The sequence below is a fragment of the Daldinia decipiens genome (assembly GCF_022478715.1).
Source record: "Daldinia decipiens strain CBS 113046 unplaced genomic scaffold F4813scaffold_10, whole genome shotgun sequence".
NCBI classification, from domain to species: domain Eukaryota; kingdom Fungi; phylum Ascomycota; class Sordariomycetes; order Xylariales; family Hypoxylaceae; genus Daldinia; species Daldinia decipiens.
Window position 1 is genome coordinate 837,619 of NW_026054553.1, and position 24,299 is coordinate 861,917.

Consider the following 24,299-nt stretch of genomic DNA (forward strand, 5'->3'; position numbering starts at 1 on the left):
CCCTCTCTTTTTTTTTTTTCTAAATTGCCCCCCCCCCCCCTCAACCCCGCGGCGAATGGCGGACAATTGCCGGGGGTGTCCCCCCCCCCCCCCCCCCCCCCCCAACGAGATAAGGAAAATGGAAGGGGGGTGTCGCCCTTCCGACTCCTTGGCTGGCCTGGCTGTTTCTAGCTGGCCACTGAAAGGTCGTACTTCATAGCAACCTTGTTCTGCTCGTTGTTCATTGCACGTTATCCATATGAACCTCGTCTGCCGGTAGTTCTGTCAACGTCCAATCCCAAGCGATATGATAATCCAACTCTGCTAGACAGCGAGCATTTTTACATCGGCCCGTTATCACCCCTTCACCCTTCACCCTTCACCCTTCATCCCTCCTTGTCTGGGTCTGGTGTTGGGTGTGTATCTATGTTAGGCGTGGCCCACTCGGTTGTCGCCATTGGCATCATTTACCATTTGTGAATTTGTACTGATGTGGACATATCCATATCGGTATATACACCCGTATATATCTTGAATTGTACATACATTACCGCATTGTGTAATATACACTACATTCATGTTGCGCGTCACGACACCAGTTTGAGCAACGAGCCACCCCCGAGCTTGAAGATCTGTATCGGGTCTGGAGCTTGTCCCCAGTTTATTAAATTCTGGACCGCCCTTCTTGTGCCTTCGCTTTGTTCAGCGTAGAGAGAGAAAACGCCTTGGACATTGCGAACCCTTTTGTCGTAACCTAACCTCCCAATAATGGTTCGACTTATTCTTTGATCATCATACTTCATCGTTCGCTTCTCTTCAACCCATTGTGTATAGGATCTTTTCCGACTGTACCGATTGTACATCCAGGGCATTGCATCGGATAACTCGAATTTACCAATTCTATTCTAACTTTACTAAACATAAACCAACCAACCAACCTTCCTTAGCTCAAACCCGTACTCGTCTTCTTCGCTTCGCCATACCTTGCGCTCTAAATAAAACGTAGAGCTTCGCTAGGACCCAATCGCCGTGTTCCTTCGCAACACCCGCCGAATAACGTTCTGCATTGTCTGATTATATTTTGTTTACTTTTGTTCTACGCCTGGTCCCTCGTTAGTTTTTCTACGTTTCAGAGCCACTAATCCTCTCGGCATGGACAAAGACCCCGGGACACCTCACAATGATGGCAGTGCGACCTCGACTCCTCCTGCCGAGGAGCCTCAGAGTCCAGCATCGCCCGACCTCACTGCCATAAATGCTATCAATGCCGGAACGAGGAAAGAGAAAGGCCGAGTACGCTTCAATAGTGTCGCCGGAGTCGAGCCACCATCTTTTTTTGATTTATCTGGTCTCTCGGCGACGCAATCACGCAATGACGTTTTATCGCTACCTCCGCGGCCTAGGCCTTCTGTCTTGCGTGGAAATTCCTATAACTCGGTGACTAGTATTCCCGAGTCTATCGATGACGATGATCCAGCTTCCGAGAAAGTGATGTCGGCCCACGCAGCACAGGAGCGTGCCCAGCAGATTGCCGCAACCCTACTAGGCTCGCGATCTGCCCCGGGGTCGACGAGAACTTCTCTGGACTCGGATGCCGAAACAGTGAATAGCGGCGGTGTTGGTGATATGATCCCAGGATTTCCCGGTATAGCTCTGGACGATTATCCCATGAATGCCGCAGATATCGCCAATGGTGACTCCGCACACAAGAGTGCCTCCGAAGAGCAACGTTCCGTGAAAAAGGAAGCATATAATCTTGTCCGATCGCACACGCGAAGGAATAACCCTGGAGTTTATCAGACAGCAACCACCAGTACCGCCTTGAGCTCCGGTCAAATTACGCCCATCGACGGACCGAAACATGAGCTATACGTGACGCCGCCGACCGAATATCGCTCCAGTGTCCTGGCAAACCTTTTAAAGCTGTATAAGCCTGCTGACGGTCTTTCTCTCAATTATCCACCCAGCCGGAAATCTGAGCATGGTAGTGAATTTACCACACCGGGATCTTCTGGTGCTACAACACCTAACCGGCGGAAATGGTATGAAAAGAATCGTTCACAAGATACTCTGGCCAACCTGGTCGAAGCATCTGCGCGTCTCGCTAGTGCTGGGGTTAGTGGGCCAGGGGCGAATAATAACAACAGCAATAACACCACCACAAAGCCAAAACGGCCCAAGCACCGGCGCAGCCCGAGCGGACGAATATTGAGTTTCGGTCGACCACGGATGGAAGATGAGATCCGTATCACGATGCACATTGCGGAGACACTAACTCGGCAAAAGTACATCATTAGGATGTGTAAAGCGCTTATGCTTTATGGAGCCCCGACTCATCGTCTTGAGGAGTATCTACGGATGACAGCCAGGGTGCTCGAGATCGATGGCCAATTCCTTTACCTGCCCGGCTGCATGATTATTTCCTTTGATGACCGCTCGACACATACTACCGAGGTGAAAATCGTTCGCACTAATCAGGGGATCGATCTTGGGAAACTCAGGGATGTTCATGAGATATATAAGCTGGTTCTCCACGACAAGATTGACCTGGAAGAGGCTATCGAATCCCTAACGACGGTTATGGAGACCAAGGATAAATTTCATCCGTGGCTAAGAGTCCTAGTATTCGGGTTGGCAAGTGCGTCAGTTGCGCCGTTTGCCTTTGAAGGGCAGTTGGTCGACCTTCCCATCTGCTTCTTCCTGGGATGTCTTGTTGGTACTCTACAGATTATCGTCGCGCCTCGGTCCGATCTTTACAATAACGTCTTCGAGATCACTGCCGCTGTATTAACCAGTTTCCTGAGCAGAGCATTTGGCAGTATTGCGGGCGGGACGCTATTTTGTTTCTCATCCTTAGCTCAGAGTTCTATCGCATTAATTCTCCCTGGGTGGTTTGTCTGTAAGTACATAACTTCGGTATCGTTCTGGGCCTGTAATCACTAACATACTTTTATAGTGTGCTCTGCTCTTGAGCTTCAATCCCGCGCTTTGGTACCTGGCTCTATTCGTATGGTCTATGCCATCATCTACTCGCTGTTCCTCGGTTTTGGCATCACTGTTGGAACCGCACTCTACGGTTTGATGGATCCTCACGCCACTTCGGCAACGACCTGTCCAAACCCTATACCTACTTACTACCGATTTTTCTTTGTACCAATCTTTACTTTGTGTCTTGCCTTCGTCAACCAGGCAAAATGGAAGCAGATGCCTGTTATGGTTGTCATTGCTTTTGCCGGATACATAGTGAACTTCTTCAGCAGCCCCAAATTTGCAGCCAGCCCGCAGATAGCCAACACATTAGGGGCCTTCACTGTGGGCGTCCTTGCGAATTTATATTCCAGGCTAAGACATGGCGTGGCGGCTGCCGCTCTTTTGCCCGCTATCTTCGTACAGGTACCCAGTGGCTTGGCAGCGACGGGAAGTCTTTTGAGCGGGTTAAGCACAGCAAATGAACTAAACAATTCCACGGAAATCGTCAACGGCACCAGTACTGTGAGTATCAACGTACGCTCTTAACCGCCTTTTTGAATTGTCGGCTAACACCCTAACTAGGTCACGATTACACAAGGCCAGCCCCTTGATACGATAGTGTTCAATGTCGCCGCATCGATGATCCAAATTGCTATCGGTATTACTGTCGGCCTTTTCCTAAGCGCACTCATTGTCTACCCGCTAGGAAAACGCCGGAGTGGTTTATGGACCCTCTGAAACTGATATTTGCCGTTTTGCGTTCCCAAGTTTCCAGTTTGGGCGTTCGAGTGTGGGAAAACAAAAATTGATTTAAATAAGCAAGCGAGCATTGAGTTCTAAAAAAAAATCCATTGGCTTGTAGAGGATAGAACTAGATGGTGTTATGGACAGCATATAGATGTATATTATAGAGGTAATGCGGAGGACTCAGCCTCGCGGCCGGGGTTGGTAGGTGGGGCACACCGGAGGAGTTTCTTTATGATATGTGATATGAGGTATCAGCATATGCGACGGCGTCATAGCTCTTTTGTTGTAATATCGAAAATGCAGAACGACTGCATCAGAAAGTTCCAAGCGCTGGACTGATGCTTGTCGCTTATATTTCAACTCAAAGCTGTACAACGTAATCATTTTTCGTTATGTCCGAATTCACTCATATATTAGTTTATCTTCTTACAAGTACGTAGTTTGTAGGAAAAGAAATATATATTAGCTGCATCAGCAATAGCAGAACATGTTGTGTCTTTAACTATAGTGGCACAAAGCCCGAAGTCGCGTGCTTATGATATCCATGGTATAGAGAATCAGTGTCATATGCTTTTGAATATTAAGTCTACTAATTTAGCCTGATATTTATTGCCATTACGGCCTAATCGACGCATGTAGGTAGGTAGGTAGTCAGCATTTTTGGAGATGGATTTAGACTCAAAGCGTCACGTGGAAATCCCGTGATGTTTCTTTATGCATGGGGTACTTGAAACTCCAAGCTCATTGTTATATGTAGGTAGGTACCTACATACCTAACATGTAGGTACTTTATACATGCCTTAACTACATGTACCTAGGTATGTATAAAGTACCTACCTACCTACCTAGGTATGTATATAGATACCTACATATGTACCTACAATATCTGGTGTACCTAAATATAGACGATACCTACATGTACATAGGTATGAAGTATGCATCCTAGCATGGTATGTTGTTAGGTAATTAGTCTAAAGTTAATAAGGCGAAACATTTACATAAAACATTCAAAATTGGCAGGCGTTGTGATGGCGGTTAAATATTAGCCCCTTTTGTATTATATAATCTAGGAGGTTCTAGGTTATTACGTAGCACTCGACTTGCCATCCTGGTTGCTGAGTGAGGTAACTGCCATTCTCCGTTCTTTCGTCCCCGCCTGTTTAATTCGCCTTTTCAAATTTGCCCCTAATTCCTTGCTGTTGTGTTACCGACAAGTTTCAATTCTCGCCCTCTTCATCTTAAGCTTTAACATATTTTAAAAGTCAATCTGACAGGCCAATGTTCACTACATTCGTTGGAACGGCAGCGGGTGCTACCGAATCGAGCGCTCCGCTAACTCCGGAGCCGCAACCCCCTAAACCTCGACAGAAGCGGAGTCAAGTAGCTCGGGCATGTGATTGGTGCCGTGTGCACCGTATTAAATGTGATAATCATCTCCCGTGCTCGAATTGCCGGAAGAGAAATGGCCAGTGTAGTCAAGGGGAGATACCTGTCCGTACTCTTCCTCATGCCTATCGGAAAATTGAACGTCTAGAAAACCGGGTGAGAGAATTAGAGCGGGAGCTTGAGAACGAGCGTAAGGCTATAAAGCCTGGTACTGGGATCAACACGCCTCAGACGCCGTCGAGTCTCGCCTCGTCCGGGCCTTCTGGCTCCGAGGGTCCCGAAGCATTCGATTCTCCGGGGGAACATATAAATAGTCTAGAGGGAAAGAAGTCAAGGGAAGGGGTACATATTCCTACTACCCGCTCCCAGCAGGGAACGTGGTATGGTGCCTCATCATTATTCTACTTCATCAGGCGCATGAACACCTTCTTGAATACTTCTCTTCAACAAGCCCGACCTATCGATCGCATGCTACCAGACCCAGTGAAGCTCTTCGATGGGACAAGCCAAACCTCTGCGAGAGACCAGAGTAGTCGGCCGACTACTACAGTGACAGGGGATCCCGCCATCGCAGGAAGTTATTTAACTCCAACACAGGAAGAGTATTTCATAAGTCTCTTCTGGCAATCTCTCCACACCTCACTACTAGTTCTAGATGAGGGTACATTTAAGGAGCATTACCAATCACTATGGACGACATCAGGCAGAGAACGAAAGCCATCGGCGCTTGTTGATATAGTCATTGCCTTATGTATGCATTATAACGCAGCACTACAACCAGGCCTCGAGGACGACATTAACGATATCATCGCTGGTAGTAGGTGGTATTATCAGCGCTGCCAGAGGTTATTGACCAACGACTTAGAGAATCCTACCATATTAACACTGCAATGCCACCTCTTGTCATCCGTCTATTTGTGCTCTGCATCTTTCCCAAATATGTCAGATAGCACCTGCACGTTGGCCGTGCGGACGGCTTATATGCTTGGCCTTCACCTAGAGCCGCCAGAAGATATGCCGATGCGGGAGCGAGAAATGCGGAAGCGCTTGTTATGGACTCTCTATGTCTTCGATAGTAAAATCAGCATGAAACTGGGCCGTCCGTTCCAACTAGATCACTCCGATACTACTTGTAGCTTACCAGGCGATGACCGGGAATGCGCAACGCTGTCGGGCTCCGTGTTTGCTCCGCTCGGAGAGGACGCTACATGGCTAACTTTCAACCTTGAAAACGTTAAGCTCTTCCGGATGATCCGAATAACTTATACGGCCTTCTATAAGAAACAACTCGGCACTACCAGTATCTTCGACGACCAGGCTTCACAGAATGATCCAAAGATCATCGAATCTCACGCGGAATTTCTAGGTCCTTACATAGATCGAATAGAGGACTGGGTGAAAGGCGTCCCTAATGCCCTTAAAACTAAACGCGGGGGAAATGGTGTTCCTTTTTCTACCGACTCCACGCTTCTCGAGATTGAACAGTTTGCATCGCTCTGGCTCCAGCGACAACGTCTTCTATTGGAACTTATGTATCACAACCTATGCATAAACCTATTCCGTCCCTTCGTCCGTTTTGCCCCGGTGGCAGGGCCTACTCCAGTCGCCGACAAGATCGCTGCAGACTGCGCCCGCCACGCCATAGCACTGACACGTATCCTGCATCAAGTACTCTCATCGACGCCTATCCTTACCGGCTGGCATGAGGCATCCCAGTGGCAGTGGAATGCTGCCATGTCACTCATCGGCTATGTGATTGCCTATCCACAGAGTTCGACAACCCCAGAGGCAAGAAGCGCTGTTGACCTCGCCATAGGTGTTTTTGATATCTGGAAAAGGAGCATCAAGACTGCGGCCAGTGCGGCTGCTATTACGCGCGATGTCATCGCACAGGCCGATATATTTATCAAGCAAACACAAGAGAACCAAGATTCGCCGCAGAAGGCGGACGAGACGCCTCTGTGTTCTAATAGTTGGGAGGCTACAAATGATGAGGCGCTCGCCGACAGCAACCCCGCTGAAGCACTGACAGCGGTTGGAGATTGGGGTTATGGCGATGGAACCGGTTTACCTATGCAGGGCATGTTGGCTGGTTCTATTGACATGGCCTTCACTTTCGACAATCAAGATTTTGGAAACTTCGGAACATTGTCCTGGCCAACGATGAACGGCGACCCTGGCGCCCAATGGATATACGGGTAACAGCAAGTGTAAGTATAATATAATGTCTGCATAAAGACATTCGGGTTTCAAGATGGTTATCCTGTTACCGTATTTCCTTAATCCCTTTGGACTATCCTATGAGATGCAAGGTGCTCTAGGCGTATGGAATGATATGGTTATAAAATGATGTCAGTTTAGCTTATCTATTCCCCTATATCTGTGAGGCGTTGGTGGAAAATTTCAAAGGTAATTAATTATAGCCAATTATAAATTACATGACACTCATCTCGCTTACGACACATATACTTGACGCAATGATGTAGCGAATTGCGTAATAAGCTGATTACCTATGCATCCATTCAACTTAAGAGAATGATGGGTGATGGTTGACCAATTGACGGGCCAGTTAGTAATAACCCCGGAAATCCATTGGATATAAAAGGGTAAACAGCTATTTATTACGTATGAATGAAGTACCGCGATGCAGGAGAATTAGTGTAGTTAAGCAACCAGATATGCGAATCCAATATAGACATGGTTAAATATAACACTAGGTCGGGAAGGATCAATAAGGTTGTAAAGATCAACCCTATTCCCTATTTATTACTGCGGGGTGTTACTAAGAGCTGGCAAGCTGGCAAGCTGGAAATAGATCAGCCCCCGAGTCCCAAAGGAGAAGCCGGAGGAGAGTTACAATACGTCACAAACTTCAAGCTTTAAGGGGTTGAATATACGACGACATCAATAGCTTAGCAAAGCATACTTATAAACCAAGGAAATAGAAAGAAAGAATACTATAGCTCACCTATCTCCGAATAAGGAATTGGGTATTTGTTTTACCTATCGCCGAATTAGAAATGACCAGTAACTAGTTGTAAATTGTAATCAGTGTTTATCCCCTGGATAGTCACATACCAGCAGTCCAGCTATAAGCCACCGAAGCCCGTTACATAGGTACCTAGCTGACATGCATAGATATCTAATATAAATGAGCACCAGATCTCTACCATAAACTCAACTATCAGCTCAAGAACCTCAATCCTAACATCGCTATCCTTCTACATACCGTCTAAATTTGCAGTAAAACCACTCTAAACAGTCTACCCCCTTTCCATCATGACTTCCTTCACAGTCTACAAAGGCTCCAAAAACGGTCTCACTAAGAGCTCTGCTACCAAGCCAGAAACTCTCACTGGCGATAAAGTGCTGATAAAGATCACGGCGTCTGGATTATGCGGCACTGGTAAGTCTTTTACGTTTATCATTCTGCGTACTCCGAGCAATAATAACTAACAAACCTCAACAGATCTCCACTTGGTTCGTAGAGAGACACACACACACTCACACACCTACACATCACCCCATTAACAAAAGCCACAGTTACACGATGACGTTGTCCTCGGCCACGAAGGCGTCGGCATCGTCGAGGCCGTGGGTCCGTACAGCAAGCACCTGAAGAAGGGCGACCGCGTGGGCTTTGGTTACCAACACGACAGCTGCGGCAATTGCAGAAACTGTCTGACGGGGAGAGAGATCTACTGCGTCGACCGCGCTGTGTATGGCACTGAGAAGGTCGATCAGGGCAGCTTTGCGTCTCACGCTATCGTCCGCGAGGCGTTTCTGCATAAGATCCCAGAGGGTATGAGTGACATCGATGCTGCCCCCCTGCAGTGCGCTGGCGCGACGGTGTTTGCTGTTCTGCAGGCTTATAATACGCGGCCTACTGAGACTGTTGGCGGTAAGTGTTTTCAGGTGGAGCTTTTCACCCCTTTTAAAAAGACGTTGCCTGCTCCCTTCAAGCCCCTGGAAGAGATAGCTGCTGACTCGACCAACTACAGTCATCGGACTAGGCGGCCTCGGCCACTTAGCGATTCAATTTGCGGCTAAGATGGGAAACCGTGTTATCGTTCTATCAGGCTCGGACAGGAAAAAGGACCAGGCCATGAAGCTCGGAGCCCACGAGTTCGTCTCTATCAAAGACAAGGACAAGCTCGAGGTATCGACCCCGATCGACCGGCTGCTAGTCACGACGTCCTCGCAGCCGAACTGGGAACTCATCCTGCCGATCATGGCCCCGGGCTCCGCCATATACCCCCTCTCCGTCGACTCTGGCAACCTCGAGATCCCGTACATGCCGCTGATATTCAAGGGCATCGCCGTGCAGGGATCCCTCGTCGCGTCGCGGAATGTCCACCGGGAGATGCTTGCGTTTGCGGCGCTGCATGATATCAGGCCGATTACCGAGACGTTTCCTATGACGGAAGAGGGTGTTAGGGAGGCGATAGATAAGCTAGAACGCGGTGACATCCATCTCAGAGCGGTGTTGACTGTGGCGTAATCGGGAAGGGAGTCGAAGATTGTTGCTGGCTATTCAAGGGTACATAGATTTAGCGCTGGTTAGAGTAAAATATAAATTGGTGAGGATGGAGTTAAGTAAGATCTAGAGTATAAAATATCACATTAGGTAGTTACTAGAGGCTTCATACTCAAGTCCCTGTCCTAATACATTTTAGTGGCCTGTGGGATATTGCAATAGCTGCACTAACACGTAGCGGTAGGATAGGGGTAAAATTTACGAGTCCGTCAATTCATTAGTCGACACCCTTGCCTATCTCTTCTTGGGTCCATTCTAGACGCCCAAATATATAAATATTGAGACATTGTCCACTAGATTAAAGAGGTTGGCTTGGTATAAAACATATAGTGAAAGTTTTATATTAGCCGCGCCACATACTCTATGTCAAATAAAACGCCTGGGAGCTCAGTATGGGGGTATGGCATGAGTAAGATGGTATGACACAATTTGATGAAACTATACATAACTAGAAAATCGGATATATTTTTCGAGGTTCAGGTAAGGCTTACGCAGCAGAGGGATGATTGAGTGCGTTTGGTTAAAGCTAGGCAACCTAAACTATCCTCAACTACTAGTAACTAGTGAGAATTACTTAAACTCCTATTTACCAACCCCTTAAGACGTCTATGAACTTTCATATATTTTACTCGTAGATTCTTCACTAGCTACCACTTTATAGTCTCTTAGGTGAAATATTTTACATTCAGGAACCGATGATGCTTACGGAACCTAGAGTGACACTTAAACTATGTTATCACGCTGTCTATGTTTTAATGAGTAAGTGCTTAATCTGACATGCCAAAACAAACTATCTAATTTGTCTTTATAAGCTTGAAATGTTTTCCTACGGCTCTTTGAGCATATTTGGACGAGAACCCCGTTTCAGACTTACATATTTTTAAGATTAGAAGCTTACATAGATATTTAAAGAGGTAGGTATTCAGTGATGATCCTTACTAAGAGTAAATCTCGAAATAGCTAAGATGACAACAAATGCTATTTTTTAATATACTAAACGAGCTCCATAGGATTTAACTAAAGACTCAATTGAGATGTTATTCTTCGACACTATAATTACCCTCTCCTAGAATAGAGTTAGATTGGGAAGCTTGCTACTACAACATATATCCATATGGTAACACAGGGAATAAGAGGACGCTTCTTACAAGACATCTATACCAAATGGAGAGTTCTCCAAAATAAGAACCTATCAGGGTGATACTTTTGGATAACTGCACATCTTTAAAGGTCCATAACTAGTACTACAGCATGTCTAATTTAAACCACCCTTAGGCGATCCAATCTATTAAAAACTCGGCGATATAGAATAACTCACCGCAGCACGCAAGCTCAAGCAACTATCTGACCAGGTATATTACAGCCCATGTTTCTCCTAACCTCACCCCGCCGTGGTGCTATATCGTTCCAGCATTCAAAGAAACGCGGATTGCTTCCTTTTCCGCGCAGTCGTCTACATACCCAAGCGAGTATCTTGATCGGCACCTAGCTTAGCCCCTCGGCTCCAAATCGTCCTTCTAATTCCGGCCCTTGTCGGCGTGGCGTGGCGTGCGCGGCAAGCAGAAGCGTTGCATAGGTAGGCTTCTTAAGTAGGTATGTTTGTATGTATACCCAGACGAACCTATCGGATGTCGGGCGTACTACAGTGTGTCGGGGTCCTACGTAGGTGGCATTTTACCGTCGCAGTCGAAGCTTCGACCGGCAGGCCATCCTGTTTAGATATACATATATACATAAGTTTCAAGTTCGGCCAAGCCAGGCACGCACGCGTAGGTTAGCCGTTGTCGTTCGTTAACCCCAATCTCGCTAGTGTCGATCTCATGCTGTGCTATACACCCTGGCGCCCGTCTCAGGCTAAAAGAAGACGATGGGTCTTATGTGGCTTGATATAATTGGGAGCAGCTGTGATGCGACTCTACGATAGGCGATCTGATAATATGCGAGTTAAATGCATACCTATGCTATTATTCGAGTCGGGGTTGACCACCACCGCCACAGTAGTAAGTCTGTTTGGTTCACCTCGCCTACCGTGTTCACGACAGCTTCTTAAAACAGTTGAATGCATTGCAGACGATTGTTGCGTTTCTCAGTGGCGCGGAGGGCTCTCCCAAAGCCCAATCAAAGCTCAGCGTGGGGAAGTCGAAACTGAGATATCATCTGGATCGACATAGAATCTTCACCTTTCTTGGGAGCAGCTGCATACCTGTATACAACAAACACTTGAAGAATATCACGGGAGTGCTAGACGATGGAAACCCCTAAGCCACATTCTCGCATATATTATAAGTTCCAGCAGTGCGTTTTGTTTCTTCCCCGGTTCTATTTCGCAATCCTGATTATGTATGTCAATGTTAAGGTAGCACCTATGCGCCGACGATCACGATCACACAATCCCCGTTATTAAATCCCATTGATCAAGCAGAGAAACATCTGTATAAACGACGGCGCACACATCCTACCATGTTTGTTACATCAGAATGGAGAGGGCGGTTATAGAACTCCTTATAAGTGATAATAAGTATACTCGGCGCAGGATGGGGGAATGGCCGCATATCGAGCCTCTCGCTCGGAGTATTTTCTATATGCTTCTTTTCTAATGTCCTTTTCGATATGCCGTCATATTCCCGTCACATCGGACCGCCATCTCCGCGTTCCTCATCCGTATCGATCCTGCACTGCGTGGATGTCTGCCATGCAACTATCCACACCGAAGCTGTGATACACGGCAGCGGGCATTCCCGGTATCATATCCTGTACCCCGCGCGTCGATATAGCATCCATCGTCGTATAGGTTCCGTTCCGAAGCGTTGCGTTATCTTCTAATCGGGAAGTTGATATTATGCAATAGCACATTCTGCATGCTACCGAAATATCCATTCTCGATCTCTATGCCTCGCAAAAAGTTGACCATGGCAATTATACCCCATTCCATGATTTTTGCTGGGCAAGGTGAGTATCAAGGACAAGAGTATTGACAACTGCTGTCAGCATATCTATTCAAGGTGATGACCGGTAGTAACATACTCATTACGAAGTAGAAGAGTCATAAATAAGATATTTCCAAGCTTGAGGACCACTGGACGACATATAATACCGCGAAAACCTTAACGACTGGGACGTTCGAATTCGCTAATGTGATATAGCAAACATATGGTTTATTCGGCATAGAGACTGTATGCTCTATACTACAGGTAGGTAGTAGACATCACGCCGAGGTCCACGTACTGCGCACGAGCGGGGACGAGTTAGAATGCGGAGAGCTTCGAAGTTCGTATGTTGTGCAACTCGAATTGGGCTTTAATAGCTGTGTTATATATGTTGGTATAAGGGAATCGCCTGTTCTCTTAGGTAACTTGAACCCCAGGAAGACAAAGGAAGTTAGAACGGTACCCGGATGCCTGATGTTAAGTTACCTAACATGATCTTGCGTCAGCAACCGACTCTGTCGTGCATCGAACACGAACAGATATACGTCGTTGGGCTTTTTCTAATATGAACTGGCGAGGGGTCGACGCTGTGAAACCTCACCGATAAAGCTTCGTGCGGACAATGTGGTCTCATTTTCATATTCAGATGATTTGGATATATAATGTTAAAATTGAACATATGGCGATGGACTATAAAATCACCAATCAAGCTTCAACATTTTAATCTAGACCTTTTTCTAAAATATCGGTGGAGATTTAGTCTAGTTACGTTTACCGGCCTTATGGTTTGCACTAGAGGCTCTGATGTCGATGATTATCGACCGTCCTCGTATTCCGACGGTCTTATTGACTCCGTAATCCTCGGGCTTAAATCTTCCACAGCTTTAGACCGGCGAGGATATCCAAATAGAAACCGAGATCCTCTACTACAGACAAGAGAGTACGTATGATAGAGACAATCAAGTTGTAAGTAGACAGCCTTGAGGCTGATATCATCATCCATTTTGACTTTTAGGCAATGCTGCTTTAACATGCGGAGCTTTTGGCCGGTCATCTCGATCGTAATTTTCTAAATCAAATCCACATCTACAGATATTGTTTGCTACCGTATTCCGTACATGGCAAAAGTCGTCCTGATGTAATTGATTCGTAGCGACTTTACAAGGAAAGATGGGATTGCATCTTATAAGCAGGTTTGGGGGGTTGCTAACCGGTTAATAATGATTTCGTTGATAGCCAGTACGTACGTACAATCTCAATGTCACGAATAGAGACATATCAAGAAATATCGAAACTATCGAATATTTTTAGAGGAAAATAGTCATGAACACACAGATTGCTTGGGAGTTGATATACTTCGGATCTAGGCTACTAACCTAGGTAAATGATCGAATCTGTCCCAGGAGCATGGGTAGATAGAGGCGCGTTCTTGGCATCTTTTTTGGCGGAACGTGGCGTCGCGGGATGACGAGAAAATATCGAATTTGTTTGTAGCCTCGTGGGGGGGTGGATTTTGACATGTGAAAGGCGACATGACGGACCGTGAGATGGTGAGATATATACATAGTAAATTGAAGTGGGGCATATAGCAAGTACAACAGATAGTACGGATCCGTAGATGCATCATACATCATACATACTAACACAATAGTGTACTAACAATATATGTACTAACAATAAGAATCTCGTGAAAGAGACAAGGGAGTTATCATGCAGCATCGGGATCGCGCAGCCCTTCAGGTTCCGTTGGTATGTATCCATCAAAGAACCCCCTGGTTTAGACGACATGTGGCGAATGGGTTGATTATCGTTCTATCGTCTCGAACCCTCGAACCGAGGTTGTTGAAGTTTTTGCAAATAGCTAGGTTAATAAAGATGGTTAATAAAGATACATACCTCTATAGTATGAATAATGAATAGTACTCGGCGCAATAGATGGATCTGGACTTGATAATATTTGGAACCCATCAAAGGGAAGTTTATGTTAGATGCGAGTTAATAGTTAATAGTTAATAATACCTCGGCGCTTAAACACGTCTGGCTACATAGTAACTAAATGCTGCAGCTATGCCGTAGTTCATATGCCAGAAGTAGGTTCAAGTTAGACCGTTTAAGATGACATTACATATAACATTACATATATAGGGACTTGCCGGCCCATTCGAAATCAGGCCGTGCCGCCGCCACGCTTCCATTCGCCGAGTTCACCTAGTGTAGGTAGATTAGGTTAGGTTAGCTATACGACAGGAAGGTATATTTAAGCCAAGTATTGCATATGACGGTGTCTTGATGTAAATATGGCTGGTCTTGGCTGGGGTTTATAGGAAGGGAATTCTCATCCGGTATGTTTAAAACCGAAACTCGAATCGGATTGGATGGGACATGCAACCTTTAAAAAAGAGCTGGTTCGCAATAAAAGGTACAGGAATGTAACCGAGTACGTAACATGCGTGCGTATCTAAGATAGGCGAACCGAAGAAGACGGATAGATAGGAACAAGGATAATGATTGCGAATGCGAATATGTAGATAGATGTTGTACTATAATGGTGTAGAGGTGAGAGGTAAAGAAAAGTTCCGAGTCTTTCACATGCCAAATGACAGGGGTAAAGATTACATATGTATGTAGGCTGAGGGGGGCTTACCTACATGTATGGGCTATGGGCCATAGGGAGGTCCTCTACGTTACGTGTACTGTACAAATGCCTACATAATTCTTTCTTTACCCCCTGTAATCCGTAAGTTTACCGGGATTAGTATGTATATAATTTCAAGCGGCATAGAGGTAGGTAGGTATGTAGCTTGTATCTTTTGCCTGTGACACTGGATGTTATCGCCCCTCCGACGTGTACTATGTACTTGACCCGCCAGCGGATCTACGGCAAGCTTTCAGGTACCTACCGCATCCGAAGATTAGGTACCTATGTACCTACCTACCCATATGTATGGACATAGGTAGCTGCTGAAGCTCGATAGCTACCTAGGGACCCGCTAGAAACACGGCGGCATTAGAGAGGAGTTCTGCGCTGGTGACTTCATTGGTTCAATAACATGGAATGCGTTAATAATGGACCTCGATGAATGGCGGCAATTCTGTACCCAACACGAAGGCGTAGTTAATGCTACTCTGCCATGTATGTATATGTATGTATGATAACCATGCAGTGTATGATATGATGTACAATACATATACAAAATGGCGCCAGGTGGACGGGTACATTATGTAAAACCCAATCAGGGCATTCTTACCGTGTAATAAGGCAAAGGCGGGAAGCACATGTTAAAAAAGAATGTTCGCGCCGGAACATCGTCAAGCTTAACAGGTATTTATTGTTTTAAAAGCACCCCATTTCACCTGACTACCCTGACTACCCTGACTACCCTGACTACCTCATATGCCTTATGACTGTTTCATCCCGCATTTTTGCCTTTTAACGGACTTCGTCTTTTAAGTTATTAGTCGCTGATTTCTTCAACCTTGATCGACTTCCCTCCATCTCTTTCTTTACTCCATTCCATCTCATCCCACCCAATCTCATCCCGTTTGATCCAGCGAACGAATAAGCCTTGATTCAGCTTCTTCATTCACCTTCTTTCACCCCCTCCTCTATCTCCCCAAACAAACAGACAAACCATTGTTGTGACCCAACAACTTACCTACGCTCGCGCTCGCCCTTGAGCTCCTTCTTTCCATTTCCCTCCCCCCTCGACATCTTTATCTACCTACTCTCTTACTAGTTGGGAGACTTAGCCCAACAATGGCTGCCCAAGTTAACGGCGAGGTTCATCCGTTATCCGCGACTCTGTCGGTAAGATCGCCGCGCTTCCATCTGAATCTCATTATAAGGCCCGGAACTAACGTCGGAGCAGCATATCAGAGGATACCCGGTGGTCAACGACAGCATTGCCTTCATTAAAGGGAATCCCTATGGCCAGAAGTCGATAGAGCTGGGTGATACTGCCTACAAAACTTTCGCTAAGCCGGTGTTTCCGTACCTTTCCAAGCCGTATCAATATGTCTCTCCTTACATCAAGAAGGCCGACCAGATCGGCGATGGTGCCCTGAACAAAATCGATGAACGTCTTCCCGTCCTGAAGAAACCGACCGGTGAACTGTTCAATGATGGTATAAATCTGGTCTTCTTCCCGGTCCGCAAAGGACTGGAAACCAAGGACCATGTCTTCGACGTCTATAACTCCGAGTACAAGAGGGTTGGAGGTGACGGCCTAGTAACATCTAGCAAGGCGCTCGTCTCGGCTGGTCTCGTTGTCACAAGCGAAGCGCTCACCTGGATTGGTGACCTGCTCCGAGCCGGCAAGGTCCAAGCCAAGGAAACAGGCAATGAAATAGCTCGCCAGGCAAACCCTTGAAAGTATCACAGGAGGACAAAAACGCTTAACATAGGAATAAGGGGCGATTCTCGGCATAATCTCTTTCTTTTGATACCATGCATCTCTCCTCTGTCATCAGTTTTCTAAACGGAAGTTTCAGGCATTCAAGTTGGGAAAGTAGTCTGTCGACCAGGTAATCTTGGGGAGGCTGTATTATGGGCACATGTGGCTTGGACTTTAGGCATTCACATTCGCTTCTCATCCTCGCGCTTGGGAAGAGTATTCGGCGTCGGGGCGAGTCATTATCCATCGAGATTGTGAGACTTCGATTCAGTTGTGTTGTTGGATTATTATTAACGTTTGCCTTACTCCTGATTGCCGAGATGCTCACGAAGAGAAGGTGGAGGTGTACACGTACGGATAGGAGGGGAAAAGGCGCGGATAAAACTGAGTCGTGTTTAATGACCTGTATAAGAAGATAATAGATTTTTGATCCCAACATGGACGGTGCTTCTTATTTCTTATTTTTGTGACCTGTTCTCCAATTAGTAAAAATAAACGCACTTACATGACTTCAAGCCAGATTCGTTCTGCCGCATAGCATCAATGTCGATCAATGTTGAAGAAAGGAGAATAAAATTAGTGAACTACATATGTACCTTAGATATATACCTAGGTACCTACCTAGGTTAGGTATGTAGGTAGGTACATGGAACTAGTATGGACCGTTTATCTAACGGCTGACAAAAGCCACTAAAATTTATTCTACGAGTGCTAACGGTCGGCGCACGGAATATATGGGGCCAGAATTGTGCCTATTCCAGCTGCAGTGTGACCTTTCGGACCGTTGGATAACTGTCAAGCAATCACGTGGCTCCGCATCTATTGACCTGGCAACGCGTTTTATCTCCAAGATAAACATAGCGACCCGCTATCACCAGGTTTCTAAGTTGTCACCTCCACTTATCACTGCTCACTGCTCACTACCTCACAGTAATCTTTAACATATTCCACAACTAAGGTGGATTTTCAAACCCAATGCTGCACATAATTGCATCTTCCTTGGAATAAAATTTAATCTATCTTGTACCTACTATACAGATCCGCAAGTGCAAGCGGGTAAACAAATGGTTCACGTCGAAAATTCGTCTAGCGTGCCAGGCTCGCCTGGTGCGGCACTCCAGCCTTCATCCCCTGATAAAGTTAATCAACAACGCGAAGCCGCCCCGCCATCTCCCACGAAGTCTGACCACCTTCGTGATAGCGACGTACACGACAAGATCCGCCAATTCAATAACTTAGCCCACCTTGGCCCCGGAGGCGCGGCATCGATGTCCAGACAACTTGAACGAAAGACGGCTGACGCCGCCCTAAAACGAGCCATGATAGGACGTGAAGAAGCAGAGGCTGAGATGCGCCGCTATCGTGAAGAGACCCGGGCCCTGCGACGACAAGTCGAGGAGAGCCGCGGTCGAGAGCGCAAAGTAGGCGAAAGGCTAGAAGACGTCATGGTAAGTTTACTAAAGCCGAAGTACGGTCTATCCTTAGTAGAGTACTTTGTACTAATGGTTGATCAATAGGAGAAATATGGACAAGCGAAAGAAACCCTCCAACACAGCAAAACGATTTGGGAGAAGGAAATTCGACACGCGCGCAAGGAGGTTTTCAAGACACAGTCATCTATCGTTAAGCTACAAGAGGAACTCAAAGCCGCGCGAAGTTCTTGCAAGTCTGTAGAAGAGTCCCTGGCAAGGGAGAAGGATCTTAGCAAGGCTAGAGAGCAGGAAGCGTTTAAATCCCGCTACCAACTAGCCGAAATACAAGAGCAACTAGAGAAGGCTCTCGAACGCATTGCGTTCGTCGAGCAGGAGCGTGATGCCTACAAGGACGCCGCCAAGAGCGAAGAGATTGCTAGGATCGCCGCCGAGGGGCGTCTACCGCTCCCGCCGGAGGATCCGGACAGCGAATTCGCGTCGCCTAAAAAGGGGCGTTTTTCTTTGTCGGCGGTCGATATTGTTTCCTCGGCTGCGAGTGAAGAGGAGATCGAAGAGTTAACACGTCTGTGGCAATGGGAGAGGCAAAGAGCTGACCGAGCTCAAGAACATCTAGAGTTTGTGCAGGCTGAGTGTCAACTACGATGCTGCTCCTGTGCGAAGTCTCGGTCGCGGAGAAGTCTGGCTGCCTCTGCACGTCAAGAGCGGACTGGGCCAGTCACGATTGTGGACCCGGCAGATCTTATGATTTTAGGCCAGGAGCCCAAATCCGTAGAGCAGCCTATCTCTACCAGATCTAGAACTTCGAGGTACAGCCAAGGCCAGGAACAGGAGCAATCAGAAGGACAAGAACAGGAGCCACCGTCTCTAGAGAAGATAGGATCGCAGGCAGAGGATGCTATGCAAAAGGAGGCGCCGAGAGAACGAAAGGAGCCCAGGCGTTCGACTATTTTTGTTCCTTCTGAGGGGATCTTCAGGACCATCTCGCAGCAAGAACTACGAACAATAGAGAAGTCCGAGGATTCCCCTTGCGAACCAACGACCCCAAAAGATCCCCCGCCAACCCATTCTTTTTATTCTCGAACTCCATCCGTCGAGCCTCCAGCATTTGCCTTGATGGCGCAGGAGCGCACTTCCCTCCTCTCACTCCTCAACGCACCGCGTCAAAGCGAATCTATCTACCCTATGATGGATATCCCGACCATACCACTGGAAGGTCCTAACCGCTTAGACTCGGAAGAGGATGCCGAAGAAGCAGCCCGCCCGAAAGCTGAGATGGAACCAGAGGAGGATACACGACCTCACAGTACGGCTGCCTTCTATACAGTAACCACTACCACGACAGTTCCTATTCGAGAACCAACTAACCAAAACCGTGTCCCATCATTCGATGTCAATAATCCGACCCTTGCACCAACAATGACGCGCGAGGAAGCGCTAGCGCAGATTAGAGAGCGCCGCGGTAGAGCTAGGAGTGCTGCGCAAGGCCTAGCCACGCCCCGGAGGCAGATGATGTCAGGAACGGGTGACAGGAGGGATGTCAGCGCGCCGGCGGCTCGAGCAGCTAAGGGGCGATCTGCCTAGTGAGACTTACCTTCAGTCAACTTACACGTGTAGTTACGGTGGTGATCTGGCAAGTAAAAATGAATTGCAGAGGATGCGGGTGCCAAAGGCTTCGGGTTAATAGCGAGGCGTTGGGTGATTATCACAACCCGGTCAAAACTGCATTTCCATAGGCGTTGGTGTCCTCCGGAAAGAGGAGGGAGGCAGGCAAGGAGGAAATACCTAACGGAAAGGCGTTGGATTTTTTATTTTATTGTCAAAGATTTCTACTACTGCTGCGCACTCCCTCTGATATCTTCGTTATTGCTTCCTTTGTATGATTACGACGTGAACGATGGTCTGGCGTTGAGGGACGGACTGGCTGTTTGCTACGTAGCTCGTCTTACGGACGGGTAATGGAAGATACCTAATCATAACACCTTCTTTTTTCACGTTTTTTAAAAGCTACTTCGTTGGCGATAGATTTGGGTTCACCTCGCGGAACGATTACCCCTATAGCATAATATTGAGACTACGTTTGTTTGGATTAAAGTAGACTTTATGTTTGGCCTACTACCTAGATATCCTCTGCGAAAATTTAATGGTTAATTTCGTTTCCCATTCTCTCCTCATAGTGGCCGTTTATTGGGTTAGTTCGTCTAGATGGTATGGTGTTAAGTTAAAGCATAGACGAGGAGTTGAAGATAGGCATTCGATGATTGTCGTTGTCTATAACTCAACGTAGCTCTATAGTCTTATACGTATTTCATCGTAAGCTGGTATTCCCGACTCGTAATAGAAGGTAGTATGATAACTCTGCAAGAACATTCCTTTGTTGAAGGATATAATAGTAGCCCGGCGAAATAGCAGATAATAGGTACGCCAGTAACGTGGATTTATATACGGCCTACTTCTACACACCATGTATTCACTTCATTCAATCACCACTACGACAAAGCTATAGCAAGCAATAAACCAGCTCCGGCGCCATATAGCAGGTCTACCCATCTCATCATCTACTCGGGCTTAACCTTCGGCGAGCGGGGCGAAGATGTCGGCGGAGGTCTGCTCGTGCAGGAATACCGTCTCCGAGAGGTTGAACTCGCGCGCGATGAGCTGTTTCTGGTCCTGGGTGAGCTGCGTGTCGGCTGGCACGTAGATGATATGATGCCGAGGGGGTTGCCGCGGAAGGGCGTCTTGGTGAAGACGTCGAAGGTGGTGAACGTTAAGGCCATGGTTGGGGTTTTTGGTTATGAGAAAGTTATTCTTGCTGGTGTCTTGGTTATATTTTTTGAGACTTGAAATATATTGCCCATATAAGATCTAGTTATATCTTCTTTACTAATATTCTCCAGGCGATCCTGCATATGTCGTAATGGTATGAAGTGACTCATGGGATTGAGGCCGCTTTTTGCTTCAAGTTGGTAACTGGGTAGGTAGTATAGTCGTATTCATAATTTCATGTGTATGTATAGTCTAGTCGAGTATACAATATAGAAACTAACTGCTACTTTCGGATATTTATCATATTCATGATCTTCTGTCTACTTGTCTGCATGTTTGCTTCACAATTCGTATATCTCGAACGATGAAAGAGATTACTATCTCTAAGTTGTTACATTATTTACATTGCTCTCGAGCTGAGCTTTGTCGCTTATAGTCTTGATGAAAAGTATAAGCTATTAGCTGTTATCCTCAATTGGCAGTTGGTCATCCAACCTTACCCAGTTAAAGATAAAGCTCAATATAACATTATGCTGAGATCTTCTCTAGTGTATGAATAATCATCGGCTCCAAAAAATGGTTATCGTCCAACAAGAAATAGAAAGAGATATTACGTTGGAAAAGCATCGTGTTTTCTATCTACAGGTTGAACTGAAGTTTAGTGCTAACATTCAGGGAGACAGGATCCAGTGTCTTCTAAAAGGCTTTATTTATGATGCCATGGTACATGCAAGTCGTATGATACAAGTCGCGCGTTATTTCCATAGGTAACCCTTTCGTCCCATCATTACTCCTTAGGCGCCCTGGGCTCCAGATACCCCTTCCCACTACATCACATTCCAATAATGACGCCTTCCTAGATGATCGCCTGACGCCTTATGTTGGAAACTCCTATATCCATACCCACGTCTCACCTCCTAGATTCAAATCTTAGGAAACCAGGATGAGAGCGCAAGGCAAAGACAAGAGTAGCCGTTGGCTTATTGGCCAGTCAGCTTGCTGAAGATACCACCGCTCTTAGGGCTCTTGTTCTCGTCGAAAATCTTCAACAGGCTGGTCCAAACCTGGCCAGGTTCTTGGCTTGCGTCAACGCCCTTCCAGATACCAGTGTTCTTATAGTATCCGACAACTGGGGAAGTCTGCTTGTGGTAGGTAACCAAGCGCTTCTTAAGCGCATCAGCGTTGTCGTCAGATCGTTGGATCAGAGGCTCGCCGGTGATATCGTCCGTCATAGGTACCTTCGGGGGGTTGAAGGTGCTGTGATAACTTCGACCGGAGGCGGGGTGGACTAGACGACCGGTAATACGCGCAACTAGGAGAGCATCGTCGATTTGTAGCTCAACGGCGTGTTGTAGCTTCTGGTTCTTGTCGGCAAGCATCTTGTCGAGCGATTCGGCTTGAGCGACTGTGCGGGGAAACCCGTCAAGAATAAAGCTAGGACAATGTCAGTCGAGTTCAACGTTGGAATTCGATAGATCGTCCTGGCTACGATCCAACCGAAAAAAAAAAGTTGCTATAAAAGCGCGAAAAAGAACATACCCTCCCTTGCACTCCTTGTTGTTGTCAAGTTCTTCCCTGATCATGCCAATGACAATCTCATCGCTGACCAGACCACCGGCGTCCATGATCTTCTTCGCTTCCTTTCCAAGAGGCGTCTTCTTGGCGACTTGGGATCGGAGCATGTCGCCGGTAGCCTTTTTACGGCTGTTAGTAATTCAAATTCGCATGAAAATAGCGCTTTAGAATCTGTCGGCGCTTACTAAATGGCAACACGAGAACTTCTCCTTGATCTTAGGCGCCTGCGTTCCCTTTCCTGAAGTTCGTCAAGTCGCAGTTAGCGCAACGCTCAACTAAGACCAATACCTCGGCATAAATGATTTTCTTCTAACAACATACCAGCTCCAGGAGGACCCATGAGGATCATGCGCACGCTCTCATTACTTCCGCCGGATTGGCGCTGTTCTAGACGTCGTACCCGGTCCTCTAAGCCGGACACGACGTCCTGCAACCGCTTCATCTCATTGTCGATAATACCCATTTTAAACAGCTCAAACGAATCAATTGAGCCAGACCAAGGCTAGGTAAGGGAAAGGCGACGGGTCAAGTCACAAAATAATGAGTGAGTGAGTGAGTGAGTGATATAATAAATAAATAAAAAAGGAAAGGAAGCAACGGAAATTCCGGTAAGGAAGATAAAGAAGAGTGTAGTAAGTTGAAGGTTGGTGGCAGAGAAGGTTGGCTGGCAGGTGTTAGAAGCTGGAATTTAGGTGATGCTCGTGCAGCGTGCAGCCGTGCAGAGTGCAGAGTGCAGCGAGGTCGGGGGGTCGGGTCGGGAATCGGAATATTATTTTTCTTTGAGAATTAATAGGTATAGGTAACTCGAAGACGGAACGACCACCTTTACTTTTTATTTTTTATTTTTGGACAAGGAACAGATTGCCACGTTCAATTGCGACTTGCTAACGGGGACTAAGGGAAAAAACGCTCACCGTCCCCGTCTCCGTACAAGTTCATCGGTAGACTGGAGCTCGGGGCAATTGGGGCTCCCCAGTGGCTGAAGGGATAACTAAACAACAACCGCAGAACCGCAGAACCGCTACAGCCTACAGTAGCAGCCTAGGCATAGAAGGACCCATACCCATGGATGGCAATACAGAGTGGAGACATATCGTTGCTTTTTAGCGGCATGCGGCCAGTAACCTGCCTGTAATTCTTAGCTTACCGCACCGAGGTAGCTTGAGGTAGCTTCACCGTCTTACCCGGTTAGGTTAAGTGCTGGCTTGGTGCTTGCTTGGGGTTCGGCTATTTTTTTACGGACCTACGTGAAAGTCGGATTACTATTCTTTTTTTTCCGTTGGACCGCCGAGGTCGACGATATTTGAGATTTTCTTAGACTTAGATGTAGTTGATGAAATTGAATATTATAATTATTCCTTGTTATTAACTTTTCTGTTACCTTGATAATCGTCCTACTCTTGTATTCTATTTGGCGAGTTGCATTCAGACGGCTTTTACGGTAGTAGAACAAGCAACGACCAGCATCGGCTCGTGATTTTCCAAGCACTCGGCCAAGCGGATACCTAGGCTCGCTCGTCCTTAGTTGTCAGAAAATGATACAGAATATACCTCAGTCAGCTGGAAGGATTCTTTAGTCTGATTGTTC

The 24,299-nt window shown here is 46.6% G+C and overlaps 7 protein-coding genes across 7 annotated transcripts; 5 read left to right on the forward strand and 2 right to left on the reverse strand.

The window, feature by feature from the left end:
• Positions 1 to 991: 991 nt before the first annotated feature.
• F4813DRAFT_29573 (DUF1212-domain-containing protein) lies at positions 992 to 3,782 on the forward strand. Its single transcript, XM_049240681.1, has 3 exons — positions 992 to 2,878; positions 2,936 to 3,471; positions 3,532 to 3,782. The coding sequence occupies exons 1-3, from the start codon at positions 1,132 to 1,134 to the stop codon at positions 3,685 to 3,687; spliced, it is 2,439 nt and encodes an 812-aa protein (XP_049101311.1). The 5' UTR covers positions 992 to 1,131; the 3' UTR covers positions 3,688 to 3,782.
• A 955-nt stretch (positions 3,783 to 4,737) lies between these two features.
• On the forward strand, positions 4,738 to 7,544 carry F4813DRAFT_354724 (fungal-specific transcription factor domain-containing protein). Its single transcript, XM_049242782.1, has one exon. It carries the CDS (start codon positions 4,975 to 4,977, stop codon positions 7,282 to 7,284), a length of 2,310 nt encoding a protein of 769 aa, XP_049101312.1. The 5' UTR covers positions 4,738 to 4,974; the 3' UTR covers positions 7,285 to 7,544.
• A 487-nt stretch (positions 7,545 to 8,031) lies between these two features.
• F4813DRAFT_29594 (GroES-like protein) lies at positions 8,032 to 9,667 on the forward strand. The gene is made up of 4 exons (XM_049240683.1): positions 8,032 to 8,488; positions 8,552 to 8,562; positions 8,626 to 8,983; positions 9,084 to 9,667. Exons 1-4 carry the CDS (start codon positions 8,362 to 8,364, stop codon positions 9,581 to 9,583), a joined length of 996 nt encoding a protein of 331 aa, XP_049101313.1. The 5' UTR covers positions 8,032 to 8,361; the 3' UTR covers positions 9,584 to 9,667.
• Positions 9,668 to 15,899: 6,232 nt separating this feature from the next.
• Positions 15,900 to 17,498, forward strand: F4813DRAFT_354732 (uncharacterized protein). The gene is made up of 2 exons (XM_049242783.1): positions 15,900 to 16,354; positions 16,416 to 17,498. Exons 1-2 carry the CDS (start codon positions 16,304 to 16,306, stop codon positions 16,914 to 16,916), a joined length of 552 nt encoding a protein of 183 aa, XP_049101314.1. The 5' UTR covers positions 15,900 to 16,303; the 3' UTR covers positions 16,917 to 17,498.
• Positions 17,499 to 17,834: 336 nt separating this feature from the next.
• Positions 17,835 to 20,179, forward strand: F4813DRAFT_29632 (uncharacterized protein). The gene is made up of 2 exons (XM_049240686.1): positions 17,835 to 18,388; positions 18,458 to 20,179. Exons 1-2 carry the CDS (start codon positions 18,005 to 18,007, stop codon positions 19,952 to 19,954), a joined length of 1,881 nt encoding a protein of 626 aa, XP_049101315.1. The 5' UTR covers positions 17,835 to 18,004; the 3' UTR covers positions 19,955 to 20,179.
• A 719-nt stretch (positions 20,180 to 20,898) lies between these two features.
• Positions 20,899 to 21,306, reverse strand: F4813DRAFT_395221 (uncharacterized protein; the record flags this gene model as incomplete). Its single annotated transcript, XM_049247675.1, has 2 exons — positions 20,899 to 21,189; positions 21,255 to 21,306. The coding sequence occupies 2 exons, from the start codon at positions 21,304 to 21,306 to the stop codon at positions 20,939 to 20,941; spliced, it is 303 nt and encodes a 100-aa protein (XP_049101316.1). The 3' UTR covers positions 20,899 to 20,938.
• A 705-nt stretch (positions 21,307 to 22,011) lies between these two features.
• F4813DRAFT_29655 (adenylate kinase-domain-containing protein) lies at positions 22,012 to 23,606 on the reverse strand. The gene is made up of 4 exons (XM_049240691.1): positions 23,033 to 23,606; positions 22,897 to 22,949; positions 22,676 to 22,830; positions 22,012 to 22,570 (listed from the first exon to the last, which is right to left on the reverse strand). Exons 1-4 carry the CDS (start codon positions 23,172 to 23,174, stop codon positions 22,117 to 22,119), a joined length of 804 nt encoding a protein of 267 aa, XP_049101317.1. The 5' UTR covers positions 23,175 to 23,606; the 3' UTR covers positions 22,012 to 22,116.
• Positions 23,607 to 24,299: the final 693 nt, after the last annotated feature.